General features: G+C 32.1%; 1 protein-coding gene across 4 annotated transcripts; it reads right to left on the reverse strand.

The window, feature by feature from the left end:
- Positions 1–8318: 8318 nt before the first annotated feature.
- LOC129892162 (GDP-Man:Man(3)GlcNAc(2)-PP-Dol alpha-1,2-mannosyltransferase-like) lies at positions 8319–20294 on the reverse strand. 4 transcript variants are annotated; one of them, XM_055967719.1, is made up of 10 exons: positions 19957–20294; positions 18215–18501; positions 17477–17663; positions 16989–17057; positions 16681–16874; positions 16164–16273; positions 12893–13260; positions 12242–12308; positions 11308–11567; positions 8319–8677 (listed from the first exon to the last, which is right to left on the reverse strand). In XM_055967719.1, exons 1-7 carry the CDS (start codon positions 20266–20268, stop codon positions 13016–13018), a joined length of 1404 nt encoding a protein of 467 aa, XP_055823694.1. In that variant the 5' UTR covers positions 20269–20294; the 3' UTR covers positions 8319–8677; positions 11308–11567; positions 12242–12308; positions 12893–13015. The 4 variants fall into 4 exon arrangements, with proteins under 4 accessions (XP_055823694.1, XP_055823692.1, XP_055823691.1 ...); XM_055967717.1 differs by lacking the exon at positions 12242–12308; XM_055967716.1 differs by having other exon boundaries at positions 11308–12308.
- Between the last annotated feature and the right edge of the window lie 1392 nt (positions 20295–21686).

The following is a 21686-nucleotide window of genomic DNA, read 5'->3' on the forward strand; positions in this document are numbered from 1 at the left end:
ATTTAAAATTTTAAAAAAAGAATATTCTTTAAGCAACTTACAACAACAACAACAACAACAACAAACCCAGTATAATCCCATAATGTGGGGTCTGGGGAGGGTAGAGTGTACACAGACCTAACCCCCACCTTAAAAGGTAGAGCGGTTGTTTCCGAAAGACCCTCGGCTTTAAGAAAGACCTCGGCTTTAAGCAACTTATTATTAAAAAAAATGAATCAGTAACTGATCCCCATTGACTCTCTTCTTAATAAATTTCCTTTTTTATCAGAGAATAGGGACTTTAAATAAAGTACTTACATAGTATCAAATTGATCAAATATAACTAAATCAAAAGTTTTATATTCTTAATAACTAAATATTTCTTCTTCTTCTTTTGATAAGTTAATAAGTAGTCGTGTAAATATATTTTTAAAAGTTTCAGTACATTAAATTTAAATTCTTCTGTTTAGTAATCAACTACTCTATTCGATGAGATTTTGCTAGTAATAAAAGGTCCAAAACCATGAAACGTAAGTCAATAACTTTCTTTATGACCCTAAAACCAATAAAAATAAAATAAAATAGGGAACTAGGAATAGTATTATTATTTTTTGTTTAGAAAAGAAAATAGATGGATAAATAAATAAATAAACGACCACTGGAATTCCGTCAACCCCAAGCTGACACATGTATTTGACGATAATTTAGGGATTATATTTATTCAAAATAAGAAAAATCAAGTCTAATATTTGACTAAATTAATTAGTCGGTGTAGATCTATGAGCATTGGATCTCTAACATTGACTAAATAAATTAGTTCCCACTTCCCATTATAATGATATTCATTATCACTAAACTATCAAATATATTTTTATTTGTCATATTTCATTTCTCGAAAGTTAAATTATTTGAATTTTTATTAATATTTTAAAAATTATTAAAATAATTATAATTAATAATATTTTTTATGCAGTTTTCAAATCTTCAAATTTTAAATTTAAGATATTACACTAATCTACTTCAATCTAGCTTCAAAAATTAGTCAAATTGACTTTTATGAAGTGAAATGTGACAACTGATAAGTAAAAGAAAACCAATGAAGTATATATTTAGTAGCTAGGAATTTGGAATCCAAGTATTTGATTTTGATAGACTACTACACGCAATCGTTGATGCTACTTAATTTAGTTTTATTTTTTAATTACTTTACTTATGAACTGGTTCTGCTTTAATTTTGCCATTGTTTAACAAATCAATGCTGATTATTTTCTTCGCACGTAAAGGGCCTAATAAAGTTGGCTAAATAATTGTAATTTGTGAACCATAGCAAGGTTTCCATATTTAATTTGTTTGTTTTTATCTTCCCATCCCTAGTGGTATATTTCAAAACTCAAGACATTTTCAAAAATAAATAGAATCAAGTTAAATTTTAGCTAAATTATCAAATTACACACCTTATATTCTTATATTTTCAATTATTCTCTATCATTTGAAAAAATTTCAAAAATCCTTCTTCTGATACATAGGAATGATGCTGATACATCGCAATTTGATACATAAGTCATTTTCATGATACATCGCTAGTTGATACAAACCAAACACAAAATGTATCAGTAAAATATAAGTTTTACTGTTATTTTTATTGTGTTCATGATATATTAGGTGTTATAAGCTGATTCATAAGTTTTATTAATATTACAATGTTTGGTTTGTATCAACTAGCGATGTATCATGAAAAGGACTTATTTATCAAATTGCGATGAATCAGCGTCATTCGCATATATTAGAAATCTAGAAAAAAAAAAGAGAATTCAGCTAATTACCAAAAAAATTAAGATAAATTGTAATTAAACTTTTTCACTATAAGATTTAAGTAAAATACCCTTCTTTTTTTTATTTGGTCGAATCCCTGACATAAAATCTAGAAGAAATGAAACGAAAATATTAATCATTTGACCCTTCTTTCTTTTTGATTTTTTTTATTACATAGGGGTAGGGGTAGGGATAGGGAAGGGGGAAATGGCGAGGAATTATAAAGTGAAAAATCACAAACTTTGATCAATTGGGTAAAAATTTTGATAGTTAATTAATTTTTTTAAAAAAATAATGGGAAAAAGTTCAAAAATATCTTTAACGTATTAGAAATGGGTCAAAAATGTCCTCCTTCCACCGATTGAATCAAATTTGTCCTTCCTTTCACCTTTTGGGTCAAAAATACCTTTAAAGTTTTAGAAATGTTCAAAAATGTCCTTCTTCAATCTATTGGATTAAAAACCTATTAGAAATAATTTAAATTTGCCCTTTTCTCTACCTATTAGATAAAAAATCCCCTTACCATATGAGAAATGACTCAAAAATTTACTAATTCTAATTATATATGTCAATAAATTTTTTAACAATACTTTGATAACTATTTAGTTTTTTTTATTTGTATTTTTTAAAAAAAAAAATTCTTGCTTATTTGTCTTATCTAATAGAAGTATTTGCTTTAAATAAAATATATGAACTAACGTGTGAATTAACCTGAATGTATGTTGTATAAAAACATTGTTTTAGTCATGAAGAAGGAGAATTTCATTATGTATGCCCGTGAAAAGATAATTTTTGTTGAATTTTTTTTCTGAGTGTAAATATAGTATCAGTTAACATAATTTATATAAAAATTTCAGTAGTTTTAAAAGACTAAAATTGTTAGACAATGGAAAAAATATATGACTAAGATGCTTATAGAAGTAAAATGAATTAAAAAGTTGAGTTTTAATATATTCAAATTTGAAGGCTAAAAAGAATTTTTAAAAACATTTTGATGTTATAAAAATATTATATGTATTGATAAAATATATTCAGATCGCTTGAAAAGCGGACATATTAAATAGTATGGAGAAGGACCTAAAATGCCCTTCAACTATTTGAATTGGTACAAAATTACCCTCCGTCCACCTTTCGACTCCTAAATACCACTGAAGTCAATCTTTTGGCTCAAAAATACCCTTATTTTTAACGGCACACACTAATTAGGTGGATGGGAGAGCAATATTGTACCAAATTCCATGGTTAAGGGTATTTTAGGTCCTTATCCGTTACATAATAAAATCACATTCCCACTCCTTCACTTCCTCTCTCTTTCACTTTTTCTTTCTTGGAATCTTGTCCACAATTTTAAATTTTAATTTTTTTAAACTTATGACAAAATAAGGCAGAAAAAGGAAGAAAATAATGAGGACATTCATATAAAAATAATTAGGTCAATAGAAGATAATTTAATGGCCTCTTTTCTTTTGTGTGTATCCAAAATTCAAAATAAACGAATAAAAAATAATTTTTTCTCCTATCCTCACCCTTACCCCACCATGATAATAATATAAATTAAAAGAAATATGAATATCTAGGTTCATTTCAAGTTTGAGTCTCTGATATCCTAATTAATAATAAGAGATTAAAAAAGAATAAAAAGAGGAAATGAACAAGACAATTGGATAATTAATAAAAAAAAATTATGTTAATAAAATATAATAATATTTTTTAATGGACATTCATGTGCGGATTTTAGATGGATCCCCAATTATGAATTGAGTTATAATGAATTGGGTATTAATCTAAAATAGGACAATAAAAAAAATCATGAAATTAATATTTTTTAAATATTATTTTCAAGCGTATTAGGTCAAAATATGAATCATATGTGATTTTTGTTATTTATTTGAGAATGGTTTAAATTTGTACCAATCAGATTAGACAACATAATAAATAAATATTTAATAATTTTACGTTAGGAGAGTTGTTAAAAATAATGGCAAATATGAGACAAAGAGTTAATATTGAGGGTATTTTTGAGCCAAAAATTTGATGTCAGGGATATTTGGAGGCCGAAAGGTGGATGGAAGATAGTTTTGTACTAATTTAAATAGTTGAGGGGCATTTTTGACCCTTCTACGTGAATAGTATTTAATAGTGGCGGAACCCATCGGTGCCCCCCTAAAGTTGGCACCAATTTTCACTTAGACACCTCAACTAAACTTTGTTCATTTTAGACACCTCAAGTAAGGTTCTGATGTGTCATTTTGACACTTTTTTTACAATCACCCAAATATCTAAAGTGTGTGTAATACACTTGCCGATGATGTGTCAAAGTGACCAATTAAATAAAGACACGTGACATATATCAAAAATAATTTTAAAATAATTACTTTTGAGTAGAAAAAAAAGTGGGTCATTAACTTGATGACATGTGACATTTTTTATCCAAATAATAATTAAAAAAATGGGTCCACGATCCTTAACGGCACCCTTGCACATGACTTCTCCTTTTTTGGCTTGAGAATTGGAAATCTCATTTCTTTGGGTTTCTATGTTTTGCCCTTTGCAATGCTTGTAACTTTACGGCATTTGCAAGATAATAGCAGCTGAATCCCAAATCAAAGAATGAAGCTTTCTTGGCGAATCACGGTTTTCTACACCTTTCTTTGCTTTTTTGCATCTGGATCATATTCTATTAAGAATTTTAATCAAGCGTAAGACTTTCCCACAAATTTTGTACATACCCTTTTAAAAAATCAGTTACTAATTAACAATAGAAGAAAAACAAGAACTAGATCAAGGCAATGACAATGTGATTACAAAATCAAGGTCCAAAGTTATGGAAGAAAACATCTAGAAAATGGAGAAGAACAAGAATATATATATATATATTTAAAAAAAATGGTCTTCACGCGCTCAAAATGGGTGCAGCACACGCAATGTGTCAAGTCAGCATAAAGTGTCAAAATGACACATCGAAACCTTACTTGAGGTGTCTAAAATGAACAAAGTTTAGTTGAGGTGTCTAAGTTAAAGTTGGTGCCAACTTTAGGGGGGCACCGATGGGTTCCGCCATTTAATAGTTGATAAACATACTTTTAGGTAGAAGGAGGACAAATTTGAACTATTTCTAATAGGTTTAGGGCATTTTTGATCCAATAGGTGGAATGAGGACATTTTTGAACTATTTCTATATGTTAAGGGCATTTTTGATCCAATATATAAAAGAATGACATTTTTGAACTATTTTTAATATTTCTATATGTTAAGGACATTTTTGATCCAATATATAAAAGAATGACATTTCTAAACTATTTTTAATATGTTAAAAGCATTTTTGAACCTTTTCGAAAAAATAATTAGGTGAACTTATATAGGATACTTTTTTGTAAAATGGTCGATTCTTAGCTTGTCAGCTAGTATTAGAATTCTTCAACCCAACCCCCCCCCCCCCCCCCCCCCCTTTATTATATTTGAGTTGAAAAGCTCATTAAAAAAATTGATATAACTATTTTATCATATTATTTTTATTAATTAATATTTAATATTAAGTCTTGAAAAATATTTGAATAAAGTATTAATATTAAGGATAAAATATAAAAAAATAATTTTTTTATATATTAAAATGATAAGTAAAAATATTTGAAATAGTCAACTGATAAAAGTGAAATAATATGAAACGAATAGAGTAATGTTTAATGGTTAGTCGCTTAATAAAAGTAAGAGAAGCTTAAATAAGTAGAAAGACAGATGTGTAGCACATGTTCAACTTTAATTATTTTACAAAACTTTTTTGTTCTTTTGCTCACATGTAGCTTCTTCTTCTGTTTTTTTTATTTATTTTTGGAAACATATTAAGTTGAATATAAATTAGGGCAAAGATCCAAAATTGGTTCATCTGAATTCCAGAGATACAAATCGTGTACAGATTGACCAACACTACAACATCCAGACCAATAACATGGTTTAAAACATTGAGATGTTATTTGTCCCAATATTATTATCTTTTTTAATTGTGTCAGGTCTATTTCATATACGACATCAAAACTAGTGACATATAAAAATACATTTGCAGTTACTAATCTATCATTATTCAAGAAAGACAGCTTACCAGCTCAAGCATGCTCATCATACATCCAATAATATTTTGTATTAATAAATTCATCATTCCATTACACTCGATTTAAGAATTTGAGAATGAATTTTAATATCTTGTTTAAGTATTTCGATTAAAATTCTTGTAAATAATATTTCCACTCTTAGGTCTAGAGTTCGAATCCAACCAAAGGCTCTTTCCTCCACAATTAGTCACGAGTTGCGATTTATCTCTAAAGTTTGAAATTGCATAACAATGAACTATTTTTTAATTACAGGAACTGAAAATTAATTATTTGTAAATTATATCCCTTATTCTCATTCCCAGAAAAAAAAATAGAACAAAAATAAAATATAATTGGTACGGGTATGACAATTATATGCAACAATTGGCATAAAAGAGCCCATTCTTTAATATATGGCATCTGATAGCACCATATTCAATATTTATTTATAAGATTTGATACTTAATAATCAGTACGTTGTCATAAATCCATTGAATTAGTGGGTTGTTTATTTGCTCAACACATAAACTACTTATATTTATGTATGTATATTTCATGGCTTCTATAAATCATTTGGATAAGAATGTATCTATTAATTTAAGCAATTAACATAGTGACTTTTGAAGTAACTTCTCAATTTATCAATGATCATAAACACAGTAAAATAACTGGAAAGACGTTCTGAAATCAACGCATAAGTATCATACGAGGATTTACTTTCATAGGCATAAAATGAATCTATTTTTGGGAGGCCTTGCCTCAAACATATATATCTGGTGTCATATCTGAAAGTTCACAATGATAAGTTATAAGTATAGCATGAAAAATACTTTTATTAGGGAGTTTCTTACAACCAACAAACACCACAGGGGCGGCTCGACAAGCCTTAAAAAAAGGCATTAGCCTTAGGCCCCCTAATTTAATGGCCTCATTTTTAAAGCAATAATAAAAAATATTGAGTATTATTTATTAAAAAATATATAAAATTTTCATATAAGGGAGAAAGAATTATTAGAAGTTTGGAAAATCTATAATACTATATATCTCAAGAAAGATTAATGAATCAACTATAATAAACTTTATTTAAAAAAATTAAAATTTAAGATCTCTGTTTGAATTTAGCTTTAGGCAACTAATATATTTGAGCCGCTCCTGAAACATCATATCAGCATATGATGTCCAACTTATAATCTCAATTGGAAGGATTGCCCTATACCTTGCCAGTGTATAGAACTATCTATGTGGATCCACCAGCATACTCGATATTCCTACGATGACACGTAGTTATAAGACTTTAACTTTCTAACCCGCAACCTTTCAGTGCTAAATATTTATCCCAAAATACTATATATCTACTAATGCTTATAAATAAGTAAACTATCTATCTATCTGAAATCAAGCGTGAGATTAAGCTCAAGATCATATTCAAATCAATGGGTACATAAATTGAAGTTCGTAACAAGATAAATTCATACTTAAAACCATAAGAGTAAATGAAAAACCATAAAAATCACTTTAAGTCGATTTGATGAGATTCATAAACGGGAGGAAAATAGACAAGCGCATGATCTTATATGAAAAATTGTGAAATTTTGTAAAATCCTAACTTGGTTTCAAAAGAAAACTTGTAGAATCTGTAAATACAATTTAGGCATGAGGGTGAAATGACACCTCATTGAAACCTTTCATACTTGAGAGATTGAGACTATAATGAAGAACTTATTTTGGTGTCTTGAAATCCTAGCCTTTTGCCCTGCTTACGGTTATTTCTGAGATTAGAGAAGTTGAGAGGGTAGAAAAATATGAAAAGACTAAGTTTTTGGTGTGATATATTCTTTTTAGAATGCTAAAACATTGTGGCTTAGGTTAAGGAAGAATGAGAAAAGACCAAAAGAACACCGACCTAAAAGTTGTTTGGCAGCTTCTATAAGACCCATCTACTCCGTGGTTTGATCTACAGGCAATAGTTGTCGTCCGTAGAAAGCAGGAAAATTATTGAGTTTCTAAAGTTCATTCCACGATCTCAAACCACAACTCGTAGTTAGATTTACGACCCGTAATTGAATCCATGAAAATCAGACTTAAAATTGACTCTCTGAAGTTCATTCTATGAGACCTTTCTAAAATCTATGGTTCCATCTACGGACCGTAAACAAGGTCCATAAAAGTCAGAACAAACATCAAGTTGAAGGACATGATCTACGAGTTTATCGAAGACCTATAAAAGTATTTACGATTTGTAAATTCAGACCAAAAATTCCAACATCTGAAGTTAATCTATGGATTGCATCTACAATCCGTAGTTTCTATTATGGCTCGTAAATGCTATCCATAAATCTCAATTTTTTATGTAGACTTGAATGTTTTCAGCTTCTCATGACCTGATCTGGACTTTAAAAATTTTAAGGTGTTACAATATCCCCTCCCCATTGAAATCATTGGTACTCGAATGATGATTAAGGTCGGATAATCAATCCAAACTAGAACTAATAGCATGTTCCTCATCCTATTTCATTAGAGCAGAACATTAAACACATTACGAGAAAATGTATTGATTTACTAAAGATTGAAGTAATTACCTATTAGGATTAAAATGACTTTATATACAAACAACTTGTTACATGCATAGAGAGCATATGGACAGAAACGAGAAACCAACATCGGTTGAAGGTAACATAACAGCCATGGTACTTACTTACACATTCTTTGCGACATTTTGCACATGAACGTATAGTCTTTTGTATTGTTGTTCATCTTTTTCGGTACATGGTTAAGCAAAGCAGCAGGATCATATCAAACACCTGCTACAATAGCATAGACCTTATAAGTTTTTTTCATGTCCCATTCCTTATCCAATTTCTATTGAATACATCAACAATGACATGCAAATAGAGAGATAATATAAGGATAGAGCTTACATGCCTGTAAATTTTAAAAAAATATAGATGAAAATAACTTACTCTCACTAATAATCTAAAAGTAAAGAAGATGAAATGGAGTCTCCAATTATAACCACAAGTTGTCCTTAGATTGATCAGTTCTCTTCTCCAAATGTCTCCAAGTGACCGCAACGACTTAACTTAATTGTTATCAATATCATAATACAGAACTAGAAAGTCCAATAACCTTTCTTTGCTTAGGTCCTCTTCTTTTGTGTCCCAAACAGAAGTAATTTAGTACTACTACATAAACTGATAAAAACATGATAACTTCATCAAATTATTAACATTTGGGGAAAAAAAATTGAGACTGTGATGAATAAAAGTAGACTAAAAAAATGCAATAGTTCACATTGAAAGAACAAAAAAATACGAATTGTTGTAGACCTCAGTGACATTGTTCTTTGTGTTGGTTGTAGACCAAAATGTCTTATGAAGAAAGAACCCATTGGAGAGTGCACATAAAGAGACCAAGTGAATTTTTGTCGTATAAGGCACTATAGTAAAATCCTTAAAAAAAGGAGGAAGGAGAAGAAACATGCAACACAAACAACAGATAGAGATAAATTAGAATAGGGCATGATCCCTAAATCTCAGTCTCAAAAAAAGAAGGTAATTCTCATGGAAATCTAACCGATTGTGCTGCTGATAAAACCAGAGATTCAGGAACGCAGAAAAGATTGAAGAGAAAATTATAGAAATTCCTCCAAGTAAATTGAAAAAATCTAGTTGTTAGGTCAGTAAAAAAGAAAAATGACCAAAATACCCATTTCTGGACGATGGAGACCTACTTGGCCCTCATACTTTTGATATCAATTGATTTTAAAAGAATAAAACAATCTGAGTTCATTCTTTATGTGATTTCTACTCAAAATATTTTTTATTTTCTGGTTCTTTTCAATTCCAAATCTTGCATTTCAAGAATATCTTTTCTATTGCTTACTAATGTGATTAATGCAATAACCTATATTTCAATAGTTAGATAACGACATATGCACCCCTAATGTTTCTCTACAAATCATATCGAGAATAATTTCACCTTCTTTCTTCAAGAGAGGAGAAGTTATTTCCAACCAAATGACTAACTTAGTTTTAAATAATGACTAACATGTTTTCAAATGTTCATTGCTACCAAGCAAGGAAGTGAAATTGAGATAATTCTCCTTACCCAAGCATGAACTGGTTAATCCCATAAAAAGAAACAAAATCCAAAAGGAGACAAAAAGTGCAGTTAATTTTCCACCAATATAAAAATAAATCCCAAGTTCATAGAATTGGCCGTGAGTATCACCACATATTGACAGGCTCAAGAATTTGTATTTACCATTATTTACAAGTGACTTCCCCAAGTATATGAAAGGAAAGTAGGCCTTAACAGTTTCCCTACTTTTGTCTACACAGGCACCACAAGTATCTCTGTGCTAACTAAGAATTGCTCATATGTTAAGTTATGTACATGTTCATCTTCTGTATAGGATAGTAAGGAAGAGATGTCGACAAATTGGTAGCCCTTTCTGAGAAGCTTCTTGTGTAATCCAAGAAAGTACTAATTATTAGATCTATTTCTAATTTCAAAAACCAATTCTAGAAAACTTTTAATAGCCAGTCATGACATTCTACTAACCTCCACTATGTTGTTTATAAAAATATTTGCAGGTAAAACAAGTCTCTGTTGCAGCTCAATATTGACTTTTGGCTTGAAGATACCCATTTTGATGGCTATTGTGCTCATGGTCCCACTCTAATAGATTCAAATAAATTAAATACGTGCATTGAGATACGAAGGCTTTTGTTGTTGTGCATGATTCAGTTCTATAATCAAATATTCATGCACTTTTAACTCTTTCAAATAAGACAAACATGTTAGACTTGAAAGCCTGAGAAATCACTTAAGCTGATAAGAGAATAATTTATTTTTAAATTTTTTCTTTGATGCAATGAATCAATATGATCTTTATGAGCTAGTTTCATATAACCAGATAAGCTTCTGTGTTATGTATATTAAGGTAAGCTGAAGCCTCGGCTACATGCATGTGGACTAAAGCTTCAACAATCTAGAGGAAATAACAAAAGCTTATAAGAGTACTTGACTGCTTATATTTATAAACAATTATCTAACATCAGCCACCTAGCTTTCACCTATCATTGCAATAATAACGAAATAAGAACATTATCAAGGTCATATCTGTTAAAGTTTAAAACTTGAATACAAAGTGATTAACAAACTCAATTCACTGAAGGAAGTCTCAAATTATGTTGTTCGTACTCTTCAAAAATGTCAACAGGTACGTGTCGGATTCGCCAAAAGCAGTGTATTTTTTGCAAATCCGACACGGGTGCAGCATCAAAGTAAAAGAGTCCACACAACTAAGGTCTCAAATCAGAAACAAAAAGAAGTTATTCTAAGTCCTCATGACCAAGGATTATCTCCTTCCTCTCTTACCAAAACGGGGAAAAATAGTAGCCAAAAAGAGAGACTAAAAGTATCATACCTGCACATTGCTTTCATCCATTAAGATCTCCTTTGCTTTCTCAAAAGAATGTTGAAGGCATCCCTGGTAATCTTCAACATCATTGTGCTTCGGCAGGGCCTAGTACTTCTGTTGTCCCCATCTTCACAACAACACATGAATCTGATGTCTCTATGAATGATTCTGTATCACCCGGGCATGGAGGGAGTGACTTGGGATCACTACTTGAAAATGGAGTACAGACAAGTGGGAGCAGATCTGCTAGTGATCCAGTTATTGTACTGCAAAATAACAATAATCATCTGCTACAAGGAAACTATGTAGGCCAAGCCTATCAGTTTCCTGGAAATATTTGGTTGAACATGCCTTTCAATAGTAGCGATAGGGCGGCTCAATCTTGGGTCTGGAGTCAGGCTGCTCCTTTACACTATCTGCCCGATAACTACTCTTTTGTTTTTAATTTACATTTATGACTTTTGAGTATCTATTCAGCCAACTTTTTTGTTTGGTTGATGACTTTTGAGTATCTATTCAGCCAATCTTTTTGTTTGATTGATTATCTTCTCCCCTTCATCAAAGTTCTCACCAAAGTTTTTTGTTCTTCCAAAGTTTTGTTTTCTTATGAGCTATTAGCATGCTGCCAAGTTGAGCAATGCATACGTCAGCTACCCTTTCTTCTTACAAATTTAAAAGCGACAATCCACTGGAAACACATCTTATTCTTTCCATTTGCCATCTTCACATTTTATATGGTACACGTCTCTTTTATTCCATTTTTATAACCTAATGTTTATCTCATTTTCTTTTTTAATCCAGGAAAGTCTTTGTTTTTCTATTTCCTCAAACTATCAACATCAATTCGTGGTCTTTATTCTAAGTGTCAGAAACTAACTTCATTAACTGATTGCATCTTTCTTCTGCTTTATTTACTTTAGGTGGTGTCGGAATGACTCACCATTGAGCAGAAGCCCAGAAGATGCAAATCAAGTTCATGCAGAAACCCAAGTAGACGGCTACATTGTCTGAGAGGAAAACAAGAAGTAGAGAAACAAGAGATAATAGAGAGAGTGCGAAAAGGCAGATGGAAAGGACAATTAATGCGGTTGTTATTGACTGCCAATCTGAAAAGATACGTTGGACAAGTCTAAAATGCCCTCTATATGAATTTATTGACTTTTAACAAACATGTCAAATAGGTCACTAATCTCATCGTTCTATATAGTACACATGTAGCTCGCATATCAAGATCCAGTGAAAAATTTGCTTACATCATTTTCTACTTATCAAATAAAAAGAATATGGCTACATGAGATCATAGTATCTTCGTTGAAGTCTAACTTACATGACATGTCTAAACACGTCATTTCACTTGACAAAATTTTTGGTAGAAAAAACAAATACAGTGACTCATAAAAATAAAATGAAACTCTTTGATGATCCCTGTGACTGAGGTATCATGTTGGGTTACTATTTTCCAAAAATAATGATCCAAACTATTTCAGAAATTTCGTTTATAGTAGAAAACATTAGAATATAGGATTTGCATAGGCATGTAAAGTTTAACAAAGCACTTCATAAAAGTAAACACACATGACAAGTAACTTACCGGATGAAAAGGTAAACCTTCCTGAAGAAATTCAATTTTATATTCTATCTTTCTCATTATCATTCTTTAATATCAGTGGTGAACAAAATTGATCTCCTGTATTTCTGGAAACAGATTTTGTAATCATTTTGTATCATTGTAAAAGATTGGTCGTACAGCAGCCTTAAAATCTTCATAAAACCTTTGCTCTGAGAACATGGAGGCTCGTTTCCTTGCAGCAGCAGCCATCTCCAACCTCTCATTCTCTGGCATCTTAATGACTTTAATGATGGCTTCAGCAAATTCCTCTACGCTCTCGGCAAGAAACCCAGTTTGCTTTCCATCTTCTGGTAACACAATATCCATCCTTGGACCAGCTGAATTATGTGCTGAAAGAAACCAACAAACTTGGAAGTTAAAAAATAAGTTCAGTGAGTCTGTTAGAATATTATGTATATAGAGTCCCACAAGGAAAAAGATAATTAGGTATTGTATAAAATATAACTATAAATAGGACTGATTGTAATAATGTAGATCCGTATTTTAATAATATTTTTTCCATGTTTTCTCACATGGTATCTGAGCATTCGTAAGAAAATATAGGTCTGCAAAATACCAGCTTCTTCAGAAAGGAAAGTTCAGTCACTGCAATTTTCAGGTGACCCAAGTGATTGTCTGCATCAACACCACTTTCTACCAATATTTTGTGAAAACTAGTAATCTCTCTGTCCCAATTTATACAACACACTTTTCATTTTGGTCAGTCCAAAAAAGAATGACACATTTCCTTATATGGCAAATATTTAATGACACTATCAATATTTTATTCATGTTAGGTCCATCTTACTTGACAAAAAAAGTCAACAAAAGTGTACTTTTCTATTTAAAAATTTATTTATTCTAAGGGTAGTTCTGAAACATTGCAAAATCTTCACATATTTCTTAAACTCTTTACCTAGTCAAACTAGGTCACATAAATTGGGACGAAGAGAGTAATTCCACGAGATTCAGAAAGCTCCGGCAACCAACACCATTTATGCGCCCTCACGAGACTCTTGGAGCTCTCCGAAGTCAGTGGCACGTCTGACACATATGTCGACGTGTGAAGTATGTTCCTACAATTTTTTGAGTTGTTTCCTTTTTGGTGGGGCTACTCGGTCATTCCGAGCCAATCTATCCACTCTTTTACAAATTCCAATCGTCGGAACCCTAATCCGACCAAACAAATTCATCTTTTCTGTCAAGTCTACGTTTCCTAGTGGTGTATCTCATTGTTTTGTTGCATCTTCTTTTGATTATCCCGATATCTCATAGGTTTTACCTATTTGAGAAATCTACATTACTTCCACATCTCCAACCGCAGTGTCACCACTCCTAAGTCATGACTTATCATCGTCGTCCGCATCCAGCATCAGGCATAGCTGTCACTCCACCAGTTGTCGGAGATGTAAGGATTAATACATAAAATAATTTTTTATCACAGATGATTCATGTCCTGCGCCAGACCATGTACCTATTGTGGACTTGGTCTCCTCCTAGTCATCATTTGCTCTTCAAAAAGGTATATGATTCACTCGTACTACTAACCCCCATTATACCTTTTTACGTTATCATTGTCGGTCATCACTCCATTATGCCTTTGTATCATCTTTTTCCTCGATTTTCATCCTAAGTCTATAGGTGAATCACCTTTTCATACAGGGTGGTGACATGACATGATTGACGTGATTGTTTGCGTTATATGCAAGTGGTACTTCCTCTTCCTTGGTATATTTTTCATTGGTTGTGGGGTTTATGCAGTCAAAGTTGATCAGCTTAATGCTCGCCTTATTGCTAAGGGGTATACTCAAATATTTGGGTTTGATTACAATGATATTGTCTCTCTCGTGGCTAAAATAGTATATGTCTGTCTTTTCCTATCCATGTTTGTTGTTCGCCATTGGCCTCATTAACAATTGGACATTAAGAATGTTTTTTCTCCATGCTGACCTTGAGGATTAAGTTAATATGGAGCAACCTAATTTTGTTGCTAACCTTGTATGTCAATTGCGTTGGTCATTCTATGCCTAAAACAGTCTTCTCGAGCCTGATTTGGGAAAGTTCAGCACAGTGACTCAAGAGCTAAGCATGACTCATAGTGAACCTTATCACTTTGTATTTTATCGACATACTGCTCCAAATCTGTGTATTTATGTAGTAGTTTATGTTGATGTTATCATTATCACCGGCAATGATCAAGATGGTATCACTAATTTGAAGCAACATCTCTGTCAACACTTACAGACTTAAGGCTTCGGCAAACTTAAGTATTTTCAAGAAATTGAGGTCACTCATTCCAAATCAATCATTGTCACTTCAAAACGAAAGTATGCCTTAGATATTCTTAAGGTGACAGGAATGACAGGATGTAGTACTGCTGTGTATCCGAATGCTAAACTCTTGCTAGAGCCCCTCAGTAATCTTGACAGAAATAGGCAGCTAGTTGGTAAGTTGAATTATCTCTCAGTGACTAGACCTAACATTTCTTTTTGCAAGTCAATTTATGAATTTTCACTGTGAAATATTGGGATGCAGTTGTTCACATTCTGTGATATAGAAAGTCAGCTCTAGGTAAAGGACTACTCTTCGAGAATCAAGGGCATTAACAGATTGTTGGATATATAGACATTAATCGAACAAGGTCACTTCTAATAGACATCCAACAAGGTCACTTCTAATAGACATTCTACATCTAGATATTGTATTTTAGGAGATAAGTCCTGAAAGCGTTAGAAACATAAAATGGTTGTTCGATCTAGTGCAAAGAAGAATATCGAGCAATGGATGTAACAACTAATTTAGATTAGTAAAGAAATCAGTCAGATGAAACTTGTATACGATAATCAAGTGGCCCTTCATATTGTGCCAAATTTGGTATTTCATGAGAGGATCAACCACATTGAGAATGACTATCACTTGATCAAAAAAAGACACTCTCAAGAGATGTTAAAAAAATTGTGAAGTCAAATGACCAGCTAGCATATATTTTCATCAAGTCCCTAATTAATTCTCGTATTAGTTACATTGTAACAAGCTCGATAGATATGGCTTATATGCACCAACTTGAGGGGGTGTATTAGAATATTATGTATATAGTGTCCCACATGGAAAAAGATTATTATGTACTATGTAAAATATACCTATAAATAGGACTTATTGTCAGAAATGTAGATACACATCTTAATAATATTTTCCCGTGTTTTCTCACAGAATCAAAATCAGAGCAAAAGAGAAACAACACAACATGTCTAACCAATTGGTATAGCGCCAGCAGCCATGTATTCCACTACACTTATGCCAAAGTGCTCATCTGTCATGGAATGGATTCCAGCTACAGCACCACCCAGAAGTCCGACCAAATCACTGCATCAACAATAGATTAAAATGAGAATAAAACTTTTATCCCACATTTATTGAAGTGATGGAAATGGATAATCTACCTAAACATTTCATATTCTCGTTCTAAACACACAGAGAGCTAACACCACTAAAGATATCCAATCAAGTCTAGTTAGCTTTTTGCACACATGCATAATATTACTTCTCTCCGTGTATTACAATGACCTGAATATCCAGCCAATTTTAAAAAAATTTAATTAGTTTTCTTTTGGGTGGAGGTAACCAACGCAAAAAGTCCATCCCAAATGAAACTCTTGCCTTGACAAAATAGCTTCAAGCAATGAAAGAAAAGTCTGGTCCAGACAGTTCAGCAAAATCATGTCTTGGAGTTCAAGAATTTTAGACTACCAAAATGGAGTCGTATTACTAACCTGTACAAGACATTCTTGTGGAACTCAACATCATCATCCACATTCAATTTAATAGCTAGGTCCTTCAAATTTTGCAACCTTTTCTCATCCGCTTCATTCCTACAACTACCCACTAGTTGGATTTTCGGCCTTGGCAGATCTTGGTCTAACTTTTTTATGGCAACTGCAAACGCCTCAAGTTGGAGTGGGTGTGCCTAACTCACAGGAAAAAAAATAATTTTACAGGACATCAAGGTTGCAATATACCTTGAAACACATGAACAAGTATGGATACCTTGATTTCCACAAGGACCACATAAAATGCCCACCTTCTCTGGACGGAACTGAGCAACAGATACAATCTTCGGAGGCTTCATTGACTTTTCCAGTGGAAGCACCTATCAAGAGCAACGTCATGTTTGTAGCTTATATTAGCCATGCAACAGTCCAGCTTCTTAAAATCCAACCCAGACTCTGTACACTATAACAAAAATTGGTAAGACCTTCAAAGGAGGAGTCTGTAATGTCATTTCCTTAAATCTTCACCAAAGAAAGAGCCATGATAGTCCAACAAGATTGAAAGGAGAAATATGTCTGGATATTACACTCATCCTAGTCCCATCATATACTTAATAAATTCCAAAAAGCAGGACAGCACTTATAGCTAAAAACAAATTGAAAAAGCTAATAGTAAAAACATTAGCCTCAATATTAAATTAAACAAATCCACAGAAAAGGGGGAAAACATCAACAAGTTTAGGCATCAGGAGGAGGAAGAAGGGATAATATTAACACCAAACGAGTAAAAAATACAGACCTGAAGCCCAGAAGTATCACAAGGAGGATACACACGCCTAATTCGAGCTGGTATTCCCCACAGCTTCTCAATATGAGATTGAGTCCATGAAGAATTAACCATCGCAAGGTGTGCACAAGAACCAACGAAGCTGTAGAGCCAGCCAAACAATGCATAATAAATGACCTTGAACCATGATAGTATCGCACTGCCAGAAAAGCAATTTCATGAGTTTCATGCACGGATACAATACAAGCGAATGAAAAGCAAAGAATTTACAATCTCGTCAACTTCAGTCCCTTGAATATATAATTTCACAAGACCCACTAATGCATCTAGATGCACACATTCATGGAGAAGCGGAGTAACATCTAGCCATAATATGCCAATATATCTTCTTATGACTGCCAGTTAGTGTATGAACACATTAATATGATAAAGAGATACGCATATATGTGACAAAGTCTAACTGAAAAAATTGTTAATAATGGAAAGGGAAGATAACAGATACAAGCGGATCAACAATTTCTTGTAGGAGGCCTAGGCACCACTTAGTTGAGAGACAACAAAAATGGCTCGCCAAACTAATTAGGGTCTTTTCCTTTTTGTTTAAATAGCAGATCCTTATTATCTTCAACAAGGCAGACAAACCTTTAGGTGCTTAGTTCCACGTAATACCACCAAAAGCTTCCACCCAAATGACGTCTTATCATGAAATCCTATAGATGGCATATGATGATATAAAGTAGTTGAACTCACCTCTTGGCAATGAAGGAATCATTATTGTACATTGAACTGCGCCCACGAACACGAGACAGCATGTCTAAACTGATAGTTGGATAATGAGTATAGGAAATAACTTTGCATCCAAATATACGGGCAACTGGATAAGTAAAAGCATATCCACTGGTATCAAAGTAATATAAAGGTGTATATTTGCACAAAGCTTCCCAAGCAAGGTAAATCGATCCAAGGCTTTGACCAATCATTGTGAAACGAGGGTAAGTGGTATCTTCAACCCACTTTCTCTTATGCAAATGGACCACCTGATGTGCAGGATATCAGTAATCTTGAGCAAAAAAGACATTGAATGTGAATATCTAGGAGTTCAAAACGAACTACGATATTATGCAACAATTATTTGTACAGGGTATTATACGTGATACTAATTACACCATCAAACACAAGTCAGTGATAAAGCATCAACAAAAGAAACACAAAATGCAGCTACACGGGTGAAAGGAGAAGAAGGAATATATAATATAGATATTTCAAAGTACAGACTAACATACATAAATATTAAGTACAAATCAAAATAGTTTAGAAGCTTATTATTAAGAATGCGCAGGAGGATTTCAATGTGTTATTAGGGCTAAAGTCTAGAAAATCCAACATAGAGGAAGCGCAAGTTCCCATTATAACTCAAACACTTGATACTCTACTGTTGTAAAGAAGCGGTGGGGTTTGAGACATGGGTGGGGGCGAGGAGGAGAAGATGAGGAAAACAGGGGCAAAACTGAAATAGGAAGATGTTTGTATAGCTACACAGAAAGGAATATCGACCCATCCTAATGCTGGATATTAGGACCAAATCTGCCATCATCACACCTACACACTACATGCTATTACAAAGTATGGCATGTGGATGAAATAGACACACTTTCTTAAAAACCTAGAGGAAATACTCTCCTTTTCTGCTCCTCTCTGTTACATTACAATTTATATGAAAAACTTCTATTTGTGACTTCCCAAAATGTTTGAGACTATTCCCATTTTATACTACTTTCACAACTTTTAAGAATTCAAATTCATTAAATTTTTTAGCGAACATACAATCAAAAAAAAACATTACACTTTTAAACTTTAACATGACATTTCCTATCAAATCTAGCTTTCCCACCATTACTTTAATATTCTTGCCACCATCAGTGATATCATATGTAAGTCAAATTAACGTCTTAAAATCCTATCTAGTCAAAACTATCATACAAAATGAAAAGAAGGAACCGTGCCGGCTAGATGGTAAGGAAAAGTAAGTCCAATGATTTAGGCCTTAAAACATAGTAAGTATCATTATATATACTTCATCCTTTTTAATTTAAGTGCTTACTTTCTTTTTAAATCTGTTTAAAAAAGATTTGTCTTTCTATATTTGGAACTTTCGAATTCCAGTTCTACGTGACAAGTCATGTTTAAGACCATAAGATTCAAAGGGCATTTGGTGTATTACACTTGCACACATCTTTAGTTTGAGATCACAAGATTAAAAAATCTTCCTTATTTTCTTAAATTTCATGTCTAGTTAAGCTAACACACTTGAATTGAAACGGAGAGAATAATAAATTTATTTATCAAATTATTATTGATAAAAAGTTATAAATTTTATGTTTCTGTTTTGATATTTCCACCTCCACAAACATCTATAAGTCCAATTTTTAAAAATTTTTAGCAAGATATATCTTAATCAACTTATTTAAACACACCAGAAGCAAAGGCATTACCTTAGGATGGTGGATTAATTTGACTCCAAATCGATCAAGGGCACGAGCAGTAAGGCTGTGAGGAGAAGCATCGAAATCTCCTGTGTATATTACACAAACTAGATTTGGGTTTTCATCTTGGATAGCTTTCACGGCGCACCACAACACTCGTTCTCCACCACCTCCGTCGTTGGTGTATGGGTGAAAGATCCCGACAGCCTTCTTTCTGTTTCTCCGGCCATTGATTACCATTAACAGTAACCCTACTCCTTGAGCAAAAAACAACGTTACGGCAATAATGGCACTGATCACAAGCCAATTTGAAACCCCCATTTTTCGGAAATGAACATGAACGGAGGAGACTTTCGGGGATGATATGGTGGCTTGGAAATAAAAGAAAAATAGGAGTTTTGATGAGAGCCGTCGGATCATCGATAATTAACAGCTGAGATTGAAATTGGGTGAAAATTGATCTTATTGGTTAGAATTGATATAAAATTGAATAAATATAGCTAAAATTTAAATAATTTGAATGAAAAATTAAATAATTGCTATTTAATTAATACAATACTACACATATTAATAGAAATAGATAAATATTATTATTATAAAATTAATTAATAAATAATAAATTTTTTCATATAAAAGAAATACATATCTGATAGATCTATATATTTACACACTTTTATATATATATATAGCAAAAATAAATAAAAACATATAAAATACAAAAAAATCATTATTCCAAATTGAGAACCGATCAAATAAATAGTTATAAACAACAATTTTTATAAAATATGAATATCAGTATTATTAATTAGATAAAAATCATATAATAGTTTGCATATGAAATTATAATATAGTTGGTCTATTGCCAAGTCAGCTCAGAAAATTCAAATAATACAACATGCAAATATGACGAATGATGCATTCGTAGTAACTATACAGCCTTCTTATTGGGCTAGAAGAACATCTCCTTGATCGTGTTATGTATTTGTTGTGTTCATTTGTATTACATTTATATATTTTCCTGTTATGCCAAAATATGTTTATTTTGCTAGTATTACTGCAAGTGTCACTTTATACACATATTAAGTAAGAAATTGAACTCTTATTTTTAGTATAAAAAAATTCTTAGACTTATTTGCGGTCTAGATTAGATGAATGATTCTTGTAATTTTTAGTGCAGGGTTTGACTAACTATCTTAGCATAGTTGTCTACTGATAATATTGTTATCCTCAGGCAAACTTAGTATGTTTATTTTCGAATGAAAGCTTATGTCAGAATTATATTTCTGTGAAGGAAACATTACTTAAGCTTTGATTCTAGTATATAATATCCATTTCTTTGTTACAAAATTAGATCAACTGATATTCTAGGTCAATCTTCAATTGTGTAGTAATTGTCTATACTTGGTTGCCCTCTCGAAGATAGCATTGGTAGGTGACCAATTGTAGAGAATGTTTTCTCTTTCATGTACCCTTTAAAGGGCAGAATTTGAACTACTTTGATTTTTGCTATATTTCTGTTTCTTGTTATTATTATAAATATTATTTTAATTGATTGAATAGAAAATATAAATTTGCACACACTGAATAGCAACGTAACATCCAAAATTCATGGAGCTAATGAATTTTTTTATGCTCACAAATTACCACACGATTTTGTTGTTGTTTTTGCTTGTACTTTCTATATGTAATCAATCATATTTTGCTCCCATTTCATGTTCTAAACTCATTTACTGGGTGCA

The sequence above is a fragment of the Solanum dulcamara genome, chromosome 6 (assembly GCF_947179165.1).
Source record: "Solanum dulcamara chromosome 6, daSolDulc1.2, whole genome shotgun sequence".
In the NCBI taxonomy this organism is placed as follows: Eukaryota; Viridiplantae; Streptophyta; class Magnoliopsida; order Solanales; family Solanaceae; genus Solanum; species Solanum dulcamara.